Source organism: Podarcis liolepis, assembly GCF_965112155.1.
Source record: "Podarcis liolepis genome assembly, chromosome: 2".
NCBI lineage: Eukaryota > Metazoa > Chordata > Lepidosauria > Squamata > Lacertidae > Podarcis > Podarcis liolepis.
Genome location: NC_139555.1, coordinates 75,736,567 through 75,756,467, shown reverse-complemented (window position 1 = coordinate 75,756,467; position 19,901 = coordinate 75,736,567). Strand labels below are relative to the sequence as shown.

The following is a 19,901-nucleotide window of genomic DNA, read 5'->3' as shown; positions in this document are numbered from 1 at the left end:
GTAAGCATTGAACTTATTTCACATTGCTAGCAAGGGATTGTTTTTTGAGAAGCTTGAATGCAGTTAACTAGAGCTCACTTACTTAATAGTTGGAAATATTATGCATGTTTGTGGCTCTGTCATGCTACTATACTCTCTGGATATACCATAACTACTTTTCTTCTAAATCAGCTGCATCTTTATGAACTGTTCTCAGGTCATATTGGAGGTGTGCACTTTTCCGTTAGTTAGGACAGTTTTGGGTATTACTTTTTTTAATTCACCCTCACGTCCCTTTCGTAAGTGATGCTTGAAAGGTTGTTACTTAATTCTTTTTCACTTTAGGTCCCCAAATGTTCCACGAGTCACGTAGGTGGCTAGTCTCACAAATCTGCATTTGCATTGCAATAGCAGAAGATGAACTCTATTAGAAAAGTAGATGAAAGTCCAGCTAATTCAGAAGAAATAATTCCATACTTTGCTTGATACACTGCAGTTCTGTGGAAGTGACCTGCCATCAGTGGATCTTCCTATCATATAATAGTTGGATTGAGATGTTAATATCTATCCCAGGGGTAGTCAACCTTTTTATACCTAGCACCCACTAATGCATCTTTCTTGATGGTAAAATTTCCATACCACCCACCAGTGCTTGATGGAAGGAGGATTCAGCTTGTGCCGTAGAACCCCCTACCGCCCACCTAGGATCCTGAAACGCCCACTAGTGGGCGGTAGGGACCAGGTTGACAACACCTGATCTATACTATAGACACAGCAGATGCTATAGATGTTATGCTCTAGAGTGTATAGCACAAACACACTCTGGGGTAGTCCCTTAAGCAAGTTCTCTGTCCTCCAGTTCTTGGAAGCCATTGCCAGCTTTGCTTTCCATCTTCTGGTGCATTTTTCTCACACGCATGCCACATGTCGGACAGGGTAGGAGGGATATTGCTCCCTTTTCACTTGGCATTATTTCACCTGACATGTTGCTGCTGTTCTTTAGCAGTGCTTACATCTCTGGCCACCCTGTTGGTTTTATAGAGTTGGGGGACCTTTTTCAGCAGCCTGGGGGCCACATTCACTAGTGGGCAACCTTCCAAGTACCATATGCCAGTGGTGGGTAAGGCCATGAATGTGACTCTTATTTTTGTACAGCTGCACAAAAATCAGAGGTCTCTGCACATTTATTTCCCTATCTGGGCAAGAAAGGGACACTATTCCAGTTCAAGGATATATTCCAACCAGCAGAGTGTGTGCAGCAGGGTGTGTGATGAGGGTGCCTAGGAGGAGTCACAGGTTATAGAAAATCCTGAGGATCAAAGGCCTGAGAATCCCCACCCGTTTTACACACAGTTAATACATTAATTTAAAAACTCCTGTTCTTTAACTCACTTGGCGGATCCCATGTCGTTTGTTATGCCACCTAGGTGTATATACCGCTTTATAAAGAACAGATATGACCTGCCCTGGGAGGTTTACAGTCTAAAATAGACAGAGGGAAACAATGGGTGCAGGGCTGGGCAGGGAAAGAATATGTTATTTTTTTCCAATTGTGTGTGCTTTGATTTAATTATAATAGGGCTTGGGCACTAAGGAGGGAATGAGGGAACGGCAATTCCAGAGGGGGCAAGAGAAGAGAAGCGGGGGAAGGGAGACAATGAATATGAAACCTTTGCTTGAGGCACAAGTCCCTTCTACTGTAGAAACAAAAACAAAAGCCCAAACTGGATGAGGAGCTCAAGAGCCCAAATAATGAATACTACCATCTCTCTCTCTCTCTCTCTCTCTCTTTTGCTTTGCTCTCTTCCTTGGTCAGAATATTATCCTCAAGAACTGTCCATGAGGGACTAAAGAGCCAGGAACTGAACTCGGCTGATACCGGTAAGAAAGAAGTGACTTTGTGTGTATAGTAGTTGGAGAATGAGGCTAAATGCCGTGGTGTGTACATGTCATGTTTCCCTCACGGGCTTAGCTTTCTAGACCTATCCTGCTGGGATGAGGCTCTTCCTCACAAACACTTCCTACTTTTCCTTTGAACTTTTATCCGTTCTGCGGTGAGTTTCCATGTTCTGCTTTGCAGGGAACTCAGGCAACTCTATAGACAAAAGGCCATTTGACAGCAGAATTCCATATGTGCCAGATGGTGAAATCTAATCATTTGTTAAACTGTTGAATGGATGAATGTTGAATAAGTGCATCTGCTGCTGAACAAATCAGTTAATACTCTCTAAAATCTTACTGCATGACTTGCAATGCAGCAAAATGTGTGTTTGAGGTACTACCTAATGTCAGCTTTGCAGAAGTGGCTGCTGCTCATTCTGGGATTTAATTGGTTTTTAAATGGAGAGATGTTATGTCAATACAATACAATCTCTATATGTGCCAATTATAAACCCCTGGAATTAGGGCTTTAAGAGAAAGCGGCTCTTAGTCCAAGCATAGCTGGAATGAAATGACTATTGGCATATTGATATCTTTAACTGTCTTTCATCACGGAGGATGCTAACTTATTTTGCACGCTAAAGCAAATAACCATAAACTTTGCTTCGGTGTTAACACATAATAAATTGTATCCAAAAAAAGTCTGCATAACAGCATGGCAGAAGTTGACTTTCCCTCTCTCTGCTCCCCCAGCAGCTTCTCAAAGGGGTCCTCTGAGGGCACCCAGTCACTGCAGAATGGGATAAACTAGAACAGAGTTGGGGCAGGGAGGAGCCCAGAAAATCAGGTATTGGCAGTGGCCACAAGCCCTTGCTTTCTGTTTGATTGGGCTTTGTGACACTGTGACATAGCTGATTCTGGCCCACGTTTTAGTGAACTAGATCCAAACCTGTGTGTACTGTTCAAAGGGGTTTTGTGCTAGCGAAAAGGCCCTAGTGCAAATGAGCTCCCTGAATTTTGAGCAAGTTCCCTCATCCCTCGGGTCCAGCTTTGGGTGAGTTGCAGGAGGCTGTCAAAAATAAATGTGCATATATGTGAAACTCTGGATTGTATCCAGAGTTTTGTGTGTGTAGTTCCACTGGTGCATTGGGACTTCTCTTTCCCTCTCCTCTGCCCAGGCTCTTCCAGAAAACATCTACACAGAGGGTCCCTCAAGCCCCCTCCCCTGAGTTGATTTTACAGGCACACAGAGATCAGAGGGGACAGGAGAGGGAGAGCAGTTGTATGCATGGAAGTGTGTTGCACCAAAGGAGCTGCAGTGTTGGATGGGGCCCTGTATTTATTGGTTTAATTTTTATAGTTTAAATTCTTTCTAAATGCTAGTACAGTGGTACCTTGGTTCTCGAACTTAATTCATTCCGGGAGTCCATTCAACTCCCAAAACCATTTGAAAACCAAAGCGCGGCTTCTGATTGGCTGCAGGAGCTTCCTGCACTCAAACAGAAGCCACATCGGATGTTCGGTTTCCAAAAAAGGTTTGTAAACCAGAACACTTCTGGGTTTGCGGAGTTCCGGAGCCTATTTGTTTGGCAACTAAGCCGTCCAGGAACCAAGGTTTCACTGTATTTAGAGCACATGTTTGCACAGAGTGTTCTGATTATTATTCTTATTTTTTCTAGTTGTAACCAATGGTAAATACTGCTGTCCAAAGATCTACTTTAATCATCGCTGCTTCTCAGGGCCATATCTTAACAAAGGTAGAATTGCAGAACTGCCACAGTCTGTGGGACCAGGAAACTGTGTCCTTGTTCTTAAAGAGGTAAGGGCATCTGGAAAACATGGCTATATACTTGTGGCACAATTCATTCCCTTTCTCTGTCAAAGCACACCCTTTGTATCATTGTAGACTAGGAATACTTTAATGCAGCATTCAACGTAAGTATGGAAAAGTGTAGACCTATAAAATAATGTATTAGGTTGGAAAGTTGAAATCATAATCAAGATATTGGTGGGTTTGGCAACATTAAGTCGCACAGCATAATTCTCATAATTCTCAATCACTAAAACATGAAATAATGACCCATGCTGTGGGGAAGGCTTGTCTGAACCAGATTTCTCAATCTGCATTTCATGAAACAAATTCAGCTATAGAGTAGCAAGATGGTTTCTTCTGTGTCATAGAGATGGTGGTGTGATCAGCTTGTGTTGTTGCATGGTATGCCAGAGGCTTCCTGGTAAGTTTGGAAAGCACAGTTTTGTCTAGGGTAATCTGGAACCCATGGGGCATGGTGGTATATTCTGGTGAATCAAGAGTCCAGTTCTGCAAGGAGAAGCCCATACTCAGCATAAAAAACTGGCTGCAAAGAAGTTTCTGTCCCTTCCAGCTAGCTGGAGGGCGTCACTCTGATATTTTCAGCTATCAAAGAATGCTATAGTTCTTTTGTAAGGGGCCCATTCACATTAGCAAGACAGGTGAAACTCATAATGGTATAAACCTCTGCAAAAAGACAGATACATTCTCCTTCTGATTGTAATGCAGTACCTGATAGAACAACAGAAATATAAGCCATTCTTGTAGGGTGTAGAGTTTGTTTTTTACTCATGGTTCTTCACAGTCTAATTCAGGGGTTGTCAACCTGGTCCCTACCGCCCACTAGTGGGCGTTTCAGGATCCTAGGTGGGCGGTAGCGGGTTCTATGGCACAAGCTGAATCCTCCTTCCATCGAGCACTGGTGGGCGGTAAGGAAATTTGACCATCAAGAAAGATGCATTAGTGGGCGGTGGGTATAAAAAGGTTGACTACCCCTGGTCTAATTCATTGTGTTTTACTTTTTTTTAAGCTATTTGTTTTTAATGTATTGTGTTCCCTGCCTTGAGTGCATTTTTGAAGTGGAAAGGCCAGAATGGACATCCGGTGACAAATGAAAAGGCTTTAGGGCAAGTTAGATATCTGTAGGGCTCTGTATTTTTTGTTGTATTACAGAAATGCCTAAGTGGCATTATGGAGAAGAGAATATACACCTGTCACTAAGCAGCAGTAGAAACTGTCCACGACAGAATATTAGAGTTGATGAGTCAGTCATTTGATCTGTTGTGACAAATCTATAGTCCTTTGAGAACATTCTAGATTATAGGAGTTGCCTCTGGGGACCTCTGCTGCATGTTAAACGCCATGGGTTATTCTTAATAGCGGCAGCTTTGTCAGATACTGTGCAGTATCCATGGTCTAAGAATGCAAAATCCTTTTTGTATGAGTTTCTTTTTAATAAGGGTGCTTCACTATTCTGGGTTATTTGCTCATTAAATTGATGCATGTTTCTTATATGGCTGTCTTACTTCTCGGAATAAATTGAATGGAGCAATTATCACTCAATAATTTTTCCAGATATTTGAATGCAAGGATAAATATTTGCTTTGAAAGCAAGTTGGCTCAAAGCTCGTTATCAAACCTCTTGTATTTGATCAAAATCTGGCTCATTTTTAATGTATCCTTGGGCATTTATTTCAAATGAGACCACCCCGTAAACGTGTTAAACTTGATACTGCCATTTTTGTTTCCTCCAGTGCCTGCTTTTTAGCTCATTGTTCCACTTTGTTTAGCATTGTGATAAACCTTCCTAGCACTCCTCTTTACCTCCTTCCTGTAGTAAATATCCCCTCCTGAATGGAATGCTATGAAACCTTATTCCAAGCTCCCTTTGATTGGTATGTTAGTGGTGTCTCTTCTGCCATTCTCCATCTATCCTTCCTTAAGAATCCTCTTTCTTGACTGGGAGGTGGAGGAAGCTGGAGGGAGAAAATGAATAATCTCAGAAATGAAGTCGGAGGGGGGCAGTATTCTCCAAATTTTTGGCATACCTTTATAAAATAAAGTAGCAACATTTGTTAGATAACAGTACTTTACCCTGAACAACATTGAGGGAAATGTGGAAAGATAGTTAGGCTATACTGAACATTGAATTGGGGATCCTAGGCAGTCAGATAAATCCTTACTTGTCTGTTTTTGGTTCACAGGTACTGTCCTTTCTAAACATATTATGCTGATACATTTTAGTTTAATGCTCAGTCTCTCAAGTTGCTAACTCAGATGAATAGAACTTATCTACTAAGTCATATTAACACGTTAAAAGAAATTTACTTGCCTACTGCTTTCATAACACTCTCTCCTCATTTCCATTTTCAGGTTCTTTCTTTGCTGATCAATGCTGCCTATAAACCTAGCCGTGTCCTTAGAGAAATACAGCTGGATGAGGAAGCTGCATGGCATGGATACGGAGAGACCCTGAAAGCAAAGTAAATGGACTCTGTTCTGTAGTGTGTGTTGGTCCTTTGCTCTTAGGCCAAATTAGACATCGCCAAGGAAGGATTTCTCGGCCTTTGTAATGCTAACACCATGAGCTTGCCTGCAGTTGCTGCCTTACATTCCCAAACACCCTTACCTGGCTGTCATGACTCTAATGAATGTGACCACTGCTCTGTAAAGGAGGAAGTTCGTCTTTTCTCCCTGGTGGAATACATGCAGCCGTGTTCTAGGACCCTTTGGTGTTTGAGATGCTCCTATAGTAGCATTTGGTCCAGGCACCATAACCAGTACAGTAGGAATGTGTCTTGGTTTGAGAATGGTGATGCACAACATTTCCTCACCCTAAAATGTTGTCTGTAAACATAAAAAATTCCATGGCATCCAGAATATTGTCTTTGTAAAAATGACGATCAAATCACATGTTGTTGTTGTTTTCCTCCTTGCTTCAGGTATAAAGGAAAGAGCTACCGTGCCACAGTGGAAGTTGTAAGAACGGCTGATCGAGTCGCAGAGTTTTGCAGGCAGACCTGTATCAAACTTGAATGTTGTCCAAATCTCTTTGGCCCCCAAATGGTGCTAGACAAGTGTTCAGAGAACTGCTCTGTTCTGACAAAAACCAAATACAGTGAGTAATTGTGGTGGTTGGCCCTACAAGGGAATTTTCTGATTCACTACTGCGCTATTCTACAGTGTAGGTCAGTGGCTGCAAAGCACAACTTCCAGTAAATGCAATTTCCTTAAAGCTGCTGTTCATGCTCATCTTAGTTATATATGCTCAAAGCACCACTGTACTGTGACCATATCATCAACATTTCATCTTGCCCTGGGTCAAAAAGTGTCCATTGAGTCCTTCTACAGTTAGTTTAGCAGTGCAGAAAACTCGTGCTGTATTAGTAAACCCAACCTGTGATTGTACTGGGGTTCCTATTGGTCTCAGGACAAACCTACCTATTACATCCCCTTTCCTGACCTTTCTATCTTCATTTGAAGGAGCCATGTGGGATTTGAAATTAAAACTAAACTACCCTCTGGGAAGCTATTGACAGCCCCATGGGAAGCAATGCTGATATATTTTTGTGTGTGTGTTGGGCGGGATTCATTTGCAGGTTGGTCACCACTTAATATGTTGAGAAACTAGACCCTTGATGGTTGTAGAGCAGTTTGATGTGCAAAATTGTTGCCACTCCAACCCTTTGAATCATTGTGCTGTTTGTTGGGTTACTAGATTCCAGTAGCCAGTACAAGTTTAATTTATGTACCGCAGAATATGTCATCTTTCTTCTAAGGCACATACCCATAGGTATCAAACAGCAACAATAGGTCATATAGATGGACATCATTTATCCCCTGTTGGTGGTGCATAAATATCATAAATAAAACATGGTGATAAAAGGAGATTTTAGAGGCACTCTTGATACATGTAGGGCTAGCAAAAGATGAATCATCCTGACATTTCACAGTAAGAATCCTTTTTCTATTAATTTCTCATAGCCCATTATTATGGGAAGCGAAGAAACAAAAGGATTGGCCGTCCACCAGGTATCCACAGCAACACAGAGACAAGCATGAAGAAGGCAAGCAGGAAAAGAAAGAAACGGAAAAACTTCTTTGTTCATAAGAAGAAACGCTCTTCTACCTCTGTAGATAACACACCTGCTGGCTCACCCCAGGTATGATAACGCATACAATTTATTTAATGCACTCTGTGTTCCATAGGTATTAGATAAATGGGTTTTTGGGTATTTTGCTACACACAGTCTTCACTGTCTACCTCTGAGTCTCCCCGTCTCCTTTCCATACCATTTCAGGGCAGTGGGGGTGAAGAGGATGATGATCAGGATGACATAGATGAAGAGTCCCTTACGGAAGACAGCACCTCTGAGCACCAGGAGGAACTGCTTGAAGAGTCTGAAGTGTCAGAAAAGAAATCGCGGTCATCCTCCCCCACACAGAGCGAGCGATCCCATTTTGGAGCTCAGGACCGGGACAAACGGAAAAGGAAACTACGCGCCTTTTCTTTCTCAGATGATGAAAATAAGCCTCCTTCACCAAAGGTAGGTCTTGGAAAAATTCTTAAAGAATACCTTAGCAGCGAGCATCTAGCGTTCAGAAAGAGAGATTTTGTTTATCAGGGGTTGTCTCTAACTAAATCTCTGGGAATCCCCAGAGCAGATATGGGGTGTGCAGAGGGGGAGGAGAGGAAGGGAAGGTTGAGCTCACAGAAGTCTTTCCGTGTGCACAATGGTTTAGCTGGATGCAACCCAAGGTCATTAAATGTTATTAAATGGAAATAAATGCTCATATTTGTCAGGTCTACCTAGTACTAAAATCAAAAGGGGCAAAATAATTGCTCCAATAAGCAGGTGAGGAAATATTTGTACTGACTTGTGACCTAGCAAAGAAGAAACAGACCCTGTTAAGGAAGGATTAAGAGCAGTTTTGAGGTTTTCTTTAGAAGCAAAATAATCCATTTCCCTGCATTCTAATGATATACATTTCTGATACTTGTTATTTAAATAACAATTCCAGAATATAGATTGGGAGAGTGCAGGGATGATAGGTTTACCCCTTCTCTTGCTGCCCTGGGGAAGGAAGTTGCATCAGTAGAAATTTCCGTCCCAGGACACTAGGGAAGACTCAAAATCTCCTTCCTGGTATATCACGCATCCAGAGCATGAACTCTCTACTGAAATAGCAACAATCAGTTAAATGCATATACACAATTTAACCTATTGTATAATTTAGCATATAAACTTGCATATAATTTGCACTTATTGCAACCTATTGCATACCTAACTCACCACAACAGCAACACTGCAGTGATTAGGGTGAGGAAATCCAGCCAGATGGGTGGGGTAATAAATTATTATTATTAAAAATAGACAGTTGTACCTCGGAAGTTGAACGGAATCCGTTCCGGAAGTCCGTTTGACTTCCAAAACGTTTGGAAACCAAGGCACTCCTGCAGCAAATCGGAAGCCGCATCAGATGTTCGGGTTCCAAACAACGTTTGCAAACCGGAACATACTTCCAGGTTTGCGACATTCGGGAGCCAAAACATTCGAGTCACGAGGCATTCGACTTCTGAGGTATGACTGTATACACATCCCACCTGTTCTTGCTAGAAGCTCCATGTATAGATCTCATCTAGTTGCTGGGATTTGGGCATTTCCCCTCCAAGTGCTGCCCTGTCAACATTTTTTTGCTGCAGTATCAAGAATGTACAACTTGGGGGTGGGGCAGAGAGAGAGAGAATGGTTTGTGGATTCTGTTCATGAGTACATAGTTCACACCTTATGAATTAAATTTGATCAGCACACACACAAAATCCCTAAAACCGAGAATCCAAAATGTCATGATCTGTGGCTCTTTTCAGGAGATAACTCGGGTGGAATTGGTGGGAATATACGAAAAGAGTAAATATGCTTGAGCAGGGCAAATGTAATATTTTTGCTTTGTTTTGGGACTTGTGGGATAGGAAATAAAGATAGACGTTGGAGAAAAGCTGCAGCTGGAAAGCAACCCTCTGGAGTGGAGTGTAGCTGATGTTGTGCGGTTCCTCAAATCTACAGACTGTGCCCCATTAGCTAGAATATTTCTGGATCAGGTATTCTATTGTTTTACTGTTGGCAATTGTTAACTGAGCACATGAAATCTCTAGTCTTTGTCTCAATAACTTTCTAGCATTGCAAATAGTTTGGCTTTTTTGCATCCTTATACTTTGTCGAGGAATGTATTCCCATTTGATTTGTTAGCTTTCAATCAGACCATTTAATGCATCTTAATGGCATTTTTTGCATCAGTTCTGAACCCTGTTCTCTCTCTGTCTCTCAACAGGAAATAGATGGACAGGCGCTTCTCCTGCTAACTCTTCCCACTGTTCAGGAGTGTATGGACTTGAAACTTGGCCCAGCCATTAAACTTTGCCATCACATTGAAAGGGTTAAATTTGCCTTCTACCAACAGTTTGCTAACTAAAGGGAGGGGGTGATAAGTTGGAAAATGAATTTTTAAAGCACAACTGCAGCATCCTACTCTTCCTTCAACAGGGTGAGGCAAGGAAGGTCAGACGGAAACTGCTTATAAACTGGCATTTGCAGTCTTGCACTTTGAGGGAAGGGGGGGAAATACTTGGAGCAAAACATTAATGCAATCCCAGCTATTTTCACAGCTGTCTATTGGCTTAAGAATGTAGTAGTCGCTTGTTCTGTACATCAGGACTTTTTTGATGAATAAAGGTGGTTGTAATCTCTCCTCTAAGGGGAGAAAAATTTCCTGTAGTTCTGGTCTGAAATGGACAGACTTGGCAGCACATGGAAGGGAATGCCGATTGATGGAAATCTCCTTGCCATTTGCAGAACTACTTCATTTTCTTTGTCTTAAACATAATTTTTTTAACATTAATATCGCTGATTGCCAAGATAAGTGGTGTGGCCAAAAGCTTGAAAACTGAAGTGCAGCCAGATGTTTTTTGTTTGTGATTTTTATTTTGGAACTTGCTTTCTACCTCTACAGCCTGGGGGGGGAAAGCTATGAGGGAATTACTTTTTTCGGGGAAGGTCATATATGGCTATGCAACATGTGCTTTTCTGCAGTCAAAATAGGAATGCCAACATTTTTTCACCTGACATAGGTCCTGGGCCTCCAAAAGTTATCTGAAAGTCACAGATCTAAAAAGTTAGAGCTGTTTGTCATGGAGAGGGAGTGGTGGTGAAGTTTGTGCTTGACAGAATTTCTGCCTGCCATGCTGCTGGTCAAGGCACAGAGAGGACAAGTTTTGGGAATTGTAGAACAGGAAGTTTGAATGTTAACATATGGCTCTGCTTTACAGATAAGCTGCAACCTAATTTTTTATTACTTTTTATTTTTTACTGAAAGCTGCACAGAAATATTGACACTTTAGTATAATTTCTCTTTTTGAAAATATTTACTAGAATATTGCATGGTATGAGATTGGGATTAAGTCTTCTCATATTCTCATTTGTTTTTGGAAATTGACCTTGTATCTGTAGAGGAAGAACGGACAGAAATGTTGAGCTCCTATCAATTCTCCAATGTTTAAAGGGTTTCTCCAGAAAATTGTAGTTGTTTTGTAAATGCATGGGTGAAATGTCGTCTTCCCTCTTCTATCTTAAGTATATAACAGAAATGATTTGTGATGTCCTTTTTGTTGGACAGTTCATGCAGCCTGTACTGTGTGTACACCTTAAGAGATGGGGTCCATAGTTCTCTACATAACTTTGTGGGTTTATGTAGAGGCAATTCAACTATGGTCAACTTAATAATGTGCTAGCTAATGCTTATCTATACAGCAACTTCCCACAACTGCAACAACTAACTGTTGGTGCACATTGCTGAACAATTACAGGTTTTGATTTCTGCAGAGTGAATCCAGCTTCGTTGAGATCCCAGCCATGCACCAAATGGGCTTCTGCACCCATTATATGTATCTGTTAAATTTGAAGTATATCCGCGTCACTGGATCTTTTTGATCTTCACAGTTTGAAACATTGTCTTCCTGCAGAGTCACGTTCCAGGATATATATGAGTGCTGTTTAGGAAGAGGGTTGTATGGTGTCTTAAAAGAAACGAATAACCTTCCTAGCTTTATGAGACCCTAGATAAGAGTATGGATGCAGTGAATGATTACTCAGAGCTTTCATACTTCAGGTTTCAACCAAAGTAGGTTTAGTACATTAAATGCTGTGTAAATGAGCATATGGACCAAGTTTGCAATTACATTTATATATTGAAATGAGTGCTATTCAACTGGTCCATTTATTTATGAGAAATGCACTTGTATGTGTTGGTTTGAATGCCTCTCTCTGGCACTGGGCGGGTGGGGTGGATCCAGGTTTTTTCATTATCCAGCTTCAGTGCATCTTTTGCTTTATTAAAAAGGTAACTATTGGGTACCTTCTGGGGGGGGGGGAATCAAAAATCAAAAGAATGGCATATGTACAAATCTTGTATGTCTTGAGATTTTCAGAGTTTTTAAAGTAAAACTTTCATACTCCATGCATTGCTGTAAATAAGCCAACTTGCGTTTCAGAAGCCAATGGAGTAGGTGCTGGCTATCTGTGATATATTTATAAGCTAATATTTCTGCCCTACTTTAGGTGTTTGATCCCAGTGGGATCCATTTAGGGGCTGTCAGAAAGAGAGATGCTTTCCATTGTTTGTTACTTTAAGTCATTTCTATGCAACACATGAGTAGTTGTATACTTCATTTCTTGAGCCAATTCAAGCATATCTTGTGGGCTGAATTTGAAGCAGTCTGCAAAGCATTCATCCCTTAAGTAGCCCTGGAATATTTTCCAACTTTAGGGAAATGTAACCTCATCTACAAACCCTTCATTTTTTTCCATTTACTGCCCAAATCAGTTCAATTGGAAGCTTATCTGACTTAATGCTGTTAAAACTTCAAAAGCTTCTTGTGCTACTGTAGTAGAGTGGGAGAGAGTCTGAAAAGTTAGATAGCATTGTGTATTTTAACTATGCTAATGACATTCTTACTAGGATAAAGTACATGTGTCCAAAGCAGACAGTGAGAAAAGATAAACATAATTGTTAGATCTCTGGGGGCTAGTTGCTATACAATGACTACATGAAAATAAATTTATAGGTACTCTTATTAAACAACATAGGTTTTCCACTTGATTGGCTTTTGGGGGTGGGAAACAGCAGCTTATAAATCTATTGTCAAAAGAAATTCAGTACATAATTTTGGTTTACACTCAAAGGTTCTAAGGTGCATCCTGTTAACTGGCACAGCTATCTAATAAAACGTGAGATAGTTGAGAAAGTTCTGGTCTAATTTTACTTGGCATAGCTACTACTTCTATAATGCTAGAAACTTGAAAGGAGGTGGGAAGCCTGTGCCATGAAGGGCTTATTCTAGACTCTGAAAGAGACAAGGGTTGGGGTGGGGAATGACAGTGCTTTAAAATTTATGTACCTGCCATGCAACTGCCAATCCTGTTAAGATAATGGAAACCTTGTTAGTCCTTTCACAAACCCACCTCTGAAAGGACTAACCAGAGGTGGGTTTTTAGCTACCCTTGATCTATCTAGCATGCCTATGCTGGGTGTGGCCACCCCATGCTGTCTTGCACAAATCTGCATGCAAGCACAAAGGGCAAACTCTCAAACCTCCACAGCCATTCCATCAATGTGTCTAATTTATAAATGTTTCCCTTTTTTCTGCCACTGCCATAAAATCGCCTTGATGGAGCTGGTGAGACACCTGGACACAGAGGTTAGCCACGAATGCTTTACAGTAAGGTAGAATAAGTTGAATACTAAATCTATAGCAGTGTGTCAATTAGGGTACAATACCAGGAGCTAAGGATTTTGCAGGCCTCCCTATCTACAGGCTAAGAAGGAAGTCAGCATTCGGAACCCCTCTACCAGTTGCCACAGGTAGGACTGGCATCTTTGCCCCTCTACCATTGGTGCTTCAGCATCAGGGGGAAACGGGATGGATCAGGATCCAAGGTCCTCCTGTTCTCCCAACACACCCCTTGGATGCAGTATGGTCCTGGAGCATCTGATTCTAGTGAGACCAGCAGGGCTTGGCATCTGGCAGTGCTGCTGCCAGAGACCCTTCTCTTCCCCCTCCTCCATTCTCATTGGATGACTCTACCCTTGAGTGAAATGAGCACACACTTTTTGTCTGATTTGCAGATACTTTTTACGTATTACTAGCCAAAGCCTAATCAGCTCAAAATTTTGTCTTGTTGGAGAATTTTGCATGCCAGATTACCTAGGCAGTGCACATCTTCACATCAGCCGCTTTCTTTCTGCACACATTGTGAAGCTTTATGAATTCATACCAGAGTGTTGCCAAAAGTAAAACAATGTTTTAAATAAGGCTTTTGTTGTGATTTTCAGTTTTGCCTAAGATTTTGTCTACTGTGAAAGTAGTATCTGAAACACCAAGATTTGCTAAGCACAAAGGGACTTGCCTGAAAACCTCATGAGTGTAAATTTGACTGTGTGCTGAGAACTCACGCTGGTATTAACTTTCCCTAAATCATTCATATATGAACTTTGTTGTCAAAGGTAGCCTTTTAACCATGAGGCTAGAATGGGGTTTGAGCATGCAATTTTAAAAGCTCATTATATAATCCATTATATAAACCATAGATCCAAACCCAAAAGCGGGTAGGTGGGAGTAACTTTCCCACCCCTCTTCTCTCCAGAGGAGCCCCATTGAAAAGGTACTAGGAATGCTGCAGAATTGGGGTATGATGTGCTGAAAGGGGAAGTAATAGAATAATAGAAAAAAAGATGCTCCAAGCAGATGCTACCATTACAGGTGTGTCTGCCCATTTTTTTTTCGCAGAAAGAAAGGAAGTCTCCTTCTGCCCTGCACCTTTCATGGGTAGATCTCTGGATCCCTGTGTATGCAGTAAGCTAACCCACTGCAGTCTGGATTAGTAGCTGATGGGATCTGTAGTGAACCTTGCTAGTGTGAATTCCTTTTTGAAAAGGATCAAAATTGGAGACACTAGAAGTACAGCAGTTATTTATATTAGTTACTTGCTTGTTAGAAGTTCGACCTAATTATTGCACTGCTGCTGACCAGATTAAATTACTTAAAAGAATAAAATCAAGATTGAACCATGGAATGCAGCACATTACTTCCTCCAGACTCTAGAATGAAATGAAATGTTCCACTGGCTTGTTGTCTTAAATTTCAGGAGTGTGGAAACTGGATTTACCAGAACTTTGGAACTTCAAGTAATGAGTTGAAGTGATTTTTTTTAAAAAAATATGTGAAGAACTTACTCCTTTAACTGCAACTCCTAAGAAACCTTAAGTACTATCTGTATATCACAGAGGCTTCATGTTTGTCAGCTTCTGCTGCTGTTACCTAATCACCCAGTCCACTCTCATACAGGACTGCACACAGATTTTTCCATTGACCTCTGAACCAGTTCTGTTAGTGTTTATAGACAATCAGAAATCTCTTGAAAGAGCCTTCTAGGGCAGGTACTGCCAGCATATATGTAGATCTGTTTTGTTGTAATAAATCATTGAACATGCACTTTCCCTGCTTTGTTCTTTCTTTTTTTAAAAAAAAATTAAAGATGTATATTGTGTTGTTCCTTCTGCTTGCTGTATTTTTCTTTGATTTAATATATATAAATTATATGTGTGAACTGAGGGTAAAATTCAAAAATGGAGAAATATGCACATAAAATATGCCTATTGAAGATCCTCCTTTACTGGATAGATGTATCAGTTAAAGGGTTAAAATATTTTAAATGGATTATTTTGCTTGTTTTTTTCCTGTAAATGAATGTACATAATTTTGTGGTACTTCATGACCGTTTAAAGTGATTGTAAGTAAATTTTAAAAAATACTTAAATTGCTGCTGGTCTACTTTTGTGTCAATAAGCTGAGTATTGCTTGAGTGCTCAGAATTCCACGTTACATGTGTCATTGAGGGGAAACTGGATTACATTACTGATACATAAACAAGCACTTGAGAGTTCATAGGCACAAAGGTGAATTTCCAAGTGTCCTACAATTATGGTTCAAGAAACATTATCATATGCTCTTAGCACTGGTCTTATTTGCCTGTGACCCTCTTAGGAAAGAACTTTTGCAAACAGTTTTCCCTAGAAAAATCTGCTGGTAAGAATGCTGCTGGATAGAACAAAAGCTTTTCTTGTCTAATATTCTGTTGTCCACAATGGCCAATCCAGTGCCTCAGTTAAGAAATGAACAGGAACTGAGTCCAGTAGTAACTCTCATGCGTTCAAAAGCATATAGGCTCTGTCGGTGGAGGCAATATATCAATAAGGGTTTTTTTACTGTTTTATTGGTTTATCAAAACAAATACAGAGACATATGTATTTTCAGTTTAAACAAAGTGAATCATCGTTGGAAATCTTAAGTTACATTTATATTTGGACCTCCTCCTTGCAAAAAAAACATTTCCCATGTCCACTTCGGTTTGTAAAGGGATATTGAAGTAGATTTCAGAACCTCCTTACTTGATTTTTCTTTTCCTGGTGGTTCCTAGAGAAGAGTTGATTAAAGTAACACCAGAACCAAATTAGGTAGTGTTGCTGGCATATGAATCAATTTGTATTCTGGCCTGCAAAACTAACATTGTTCTCTTAGACACTTTTATCTGTTGAACACAATAGGTGAATCTTATTTCTGGACAGGCTTGAATAGACAGAATTAACCTACAAGCATTTTTTTCTCTGGCCAAACTCCATACTTTGTAGTGATCTTAGAAATAATATGTTTATTGCATTAATGTTTAAATATGTAAAAATAATTACCAGCAATCACCTTATCGCCCTCCCAACAGTATTGCATGCTGAGAACTGCTAGTGTAAGGTGATGAAAGCTCAAGATGACACCTATTTTAATTAGATTTGATAAATCTGGTTCTGATAAAGTGAGCTGCTAGGAAAAGAGAAGGGGCTTGTCTGACTAGGTGCTCCCAGAAGTACACCATACTGAAGAGATCTTATTCTTCCTGAAGCTTTATGATTGTGTTGGAGACACACAGTGTGCCTTGGAAAATCTATACATTTCTCCCCTAGCCACTTCATATAAGAAAGGCAGGCAGGAGTCTAGTTTTTCTGACAGACAGCTCACTTTGCTGTCAAATTGACAGAAAACAGTTTTTCATTAAATTTATTTCCCTAACCTATGTACCTATCCATCTGATACAGGTTACTTAAATTAAGGGCATCTCTACAATGTAAACTATTTCCATAAATACCCCCCACTCCAGAATGTGGTAAGCAAATTCTTTCCACCCAAACTTGAATGGATTCCCTTGCATACACAAAGCTGCCTATACAGTGGTACCTCGGGTTACATACGCTTCAGGTTACAAACTCCGCTAACCCAGAAATAGTACCTCGGGTAAAGAACTTTGCTTCAGGATGAGAACAGAAATCATGTGGCGGCGTGACAGCAGCGGGAGGCTCCATTAGCTAAAGTGGTGCTTCAGGTTAAGAACGGACCTCCAGAACAAATTAAGTACGTAACCAGAGGTACCACTGTATATTTAAAATGTGACAGACATCCTCTACGGGAGGTGGGGGGTGGGAGGATAAGTCAATGGGAAGACATATGAAACTTCAGATTTTTCCATAGGGGAAGTTCTGCTTTGGACACAAGTCAAAATGAGTATCCTCAAAAGTTGCCAAGCTACATCAATTCACTTACCACAGTAGTACTCAAAGCAAATATTTGATGCACACCCTAATCTTAATAATTATCATAATAATTATTGTGTTATATGTGGTTCAGTATTTGTTCCAGCACCAGAGGAAACTTCATAATTTAAATATACATGGAAGACAACTTCAAGATTTGGAATTTAAAATGTTCGTTTTTTCTAGATTGCCTCCTGCTAGAGTTAAACTCTTGTCCTGCATTTGAGCTACAAGAAACATAAAAATGTAATAATATAAAACTGTTTTTTGCTCAAGAGTGTTACTACTGTATCCCTGAAGACAAGTCTACTCAGTGTCAATTACATGTACAGTAAAGCCTTTTAAGAAGAGTTGTAGAGCCTTGCATGTTCTACAACTAGCATAGATTGACTTGTAGTGTTAAAGTTCTGCCATTTACATTACAATCCTATACAAATCTACTCAGATGTAAACCTAGTTTGAGTTCAGCAGGACTTCACTTGGGGGTAAATGAATATAGGATTGCAGCCTAAAGCAGAAAAATAGCTCAGTACAAACTCACAAGTAAATATTGTGCTGCATACAGTTACGCATTCTTTAGTTGAAAACAATGAAATAAAAAACACTTCAATCCACATTCTCCAGCTTGAAAGCACATGCAACTGAATGTAGTGATTGTGCACTCAAACCATTCTCATTATATACCGTATTTTTCGCTCTATAAGACGCACCAGACCACAAGACGCACCTAGTTTTTGGAGGAGGAAAACAAGAAAAAAAATATTCTGAATCTCGGAAGCCAGAACAGCAAGAGGGATCGCTGCGCAGTGAAAGCAGCAATCCCTTTTGCTGTTCTGGCTTCTGGGATAGCTGCGCAGCCTTGCATTCGCTCCATAAGACGCACACACATTTCCCCTTACTTTTTAGGAGGGAAAAAGTGAGTCTTATAGAGCAAAAAATACAGTATTTAAAACATTTTATTTCCTTCTTGGGTAGAGAAAAATAATCAGACATGTCACATGGGTTTATATCCAATGGCCTGGTAGAAGTTTATCTTCCAATATGCAACAAGATAAATATTTGCTCTCAGGTATTGATAAACCTTCATTGTACAAATCAATACAGCAGATATTTTATTACATACAGTACTGAGATCAGTGTGATGTTAATAAATATCCCTGTTCACAATTACAGCTATAAATCATCATGAGAAAACAGTTTGTTACAGACACAAGACACAAACTAGTTTTGTGACATATCCTCTATCAAAAGAAAATTCAACACATTCTAAGTATACTTGACTCCTGGCATAAATATATTTTTGCTGGCATCCATTTATTACTAAATGTATTATATAAAACTGAAGTACACAAGTCACCAAAAATTGGAATGTCTTTCTGCAGTCTTAACCATTCCTACTCAAGAAAATTACTGAGTTCTGTAGGGGTTTGCCCCCAGGTAGGTAGGTAGGATTAGGATTGCATCCTAAATGCGAGATTAAAAAATCCATAACTTTGCAGCAAGTACAAAACGGTAACAGTAAGAGTCCTGTGCTGCGAGGATAGTTTCCACCATTGGGGGTGTCAAACTAGTCCTCAGAGTCTAATACTGTACAGTAATTAGCAGGCACCCGTGTTTCTCAGTGCTATTTGCACAGTACAGTATCTAGCTTTGAGCCTTGAGACCAGCTCCGAATTGAGACACAAGTCTTGGGCTCAAGTCCCTGTGCCAATATTTTAAAAAGTCTAAACTGAATTCCCCATTAGCCATCTCCAAAGTATCCTGAAAGCTGCCACTTCTAAACCCCAACCTAGACATTGTTTCTCAAACCAATGGCATGTGTTGCACTTATGCAGCTGTAAAAAGGCGATCTCAGGTTTGGTACAAGGCTGGACTTATTGTCCCCAAAATCGTTCTTGATTTTACTGTTTTGTCTTTTTTTCCGTTCTGTAAACCGCTTCGAGGTCGTTTTTACAATCTAGCGGTATATAAATCTTACGAAACAGAACATAATAAATGAGCCCGTGGATTAAATGGTTTTTAAACAGGCCAAAAACAGCATTAGAGCTTTTTTTATAAGACACAGCAATAGCTAGCTTCCTGCAGGCCCTTACTTTTCACAGCACCAGGTCCATTAGGCTGGGAGACGAGAAGAGGTAGCCGTTTCCCGCTCGAGGTCCTGTCATTCCCCACAGCGGCCGGCGTCGGGTTGCCGAATGACCACGGGCGACCCTGGCAAGTAAAGCTGCCTCCTCGGTGGCTTTGGCTGTGGCGGCAGGAGCTGGGAGGGCGAAGGCTTCCTCCTTCACCCGCGGGCAAAACGAAGCTCCTCCTCGGAAGAAAGCCCAACCTCCGTCCTCGGCGCAGAAACAGACCGGGCCGAGCCCTTAGCTCCGCGTCGACTCTCCCCGGGGCGCGGAGAGGAGGACGAGGGCTCGCCCAGCCTCCTGTTCCCTCCTCAGACGACGAAGAGAACATCTTCCCAGACCCGCATCCCGCCTCACCTGACAGACGGAGAGCGGCGGCCGCGGCCCCGACGCCCCCTTAGCCCCGCCCTCCCCCG

The 19,901-nt window shown here is 40.9% G+C and overlaps 1 protein-coding gene and 1 long non-coding RNA gene across 6 annotated transcripts in view; one reads left to right on the top strand and one right to left on the bottom strand.

Annotated features, from left to right (window-relative positions):
• Positions 1-14,928, top strand: part of SFMBT1 (Scm like with four mbt domains 1) — an 82,327-nt gene extending 67,399 nt beyond the window's left edge. For all 4 annotated transcript variants that reach the window (XM_083488922.1, XM_083488925.1, XM_083488924.1 and 1 more), the window contains exons 14-21: positions 1,796-1,860; positions 3,540-3,679; positions 6,044-6,153; positions 6,613-6,788; positions 7,655-7,833; positions 7,972-8,217; positions 9,642-9,770; positions 10,001-14,928. In XM_083488922.1, coding sequence (XP_083345048.1) covers positions 1,796-1,860; positions 3,540-3,679; positions 6,044-6,153; positions 6,613-6,788; positions 7,655-7,833; positions 7,972-8,217; positions 9,642-9,770; positions 10,001-10,141 — 1,186 coding nt within the window. In that variant the 3' untranslated portion in view covers positions 10,142-14,928. The remainder of the gene's footprint in view (positions 1-1,795; positions 1,861-3,539; positions 3,680-6,043; positions 6,154-6,612; positions 6,789-7,654; positions 7,834-7,971; positions 8,218-9,641; positions 9,771-10,000) is intronic.
• LOC310700120 lies at positions 8-19,890 on the bottom strand. Of its 2 annotated transcripts, XR_014522435.1 has the most exons (3): positions 19,453-19,890; positions 5,495-5,646; positions 8-509 (listed from the first exon to the last, which is right to left on the bottom strand). It is a non-coding gene; the product is annotated as an uncharacterized lncRNA (long non-coding RNA). The 2 variants fall into 2 exon arrangements; XR_014522436.1 differs by lacking the exons at positions 8-509; positions 5,495-5,646 and adding an exon at positions 15,979-16,196.
• Positions 19,891-19,901: the final 11 nt, after the last annotated feature.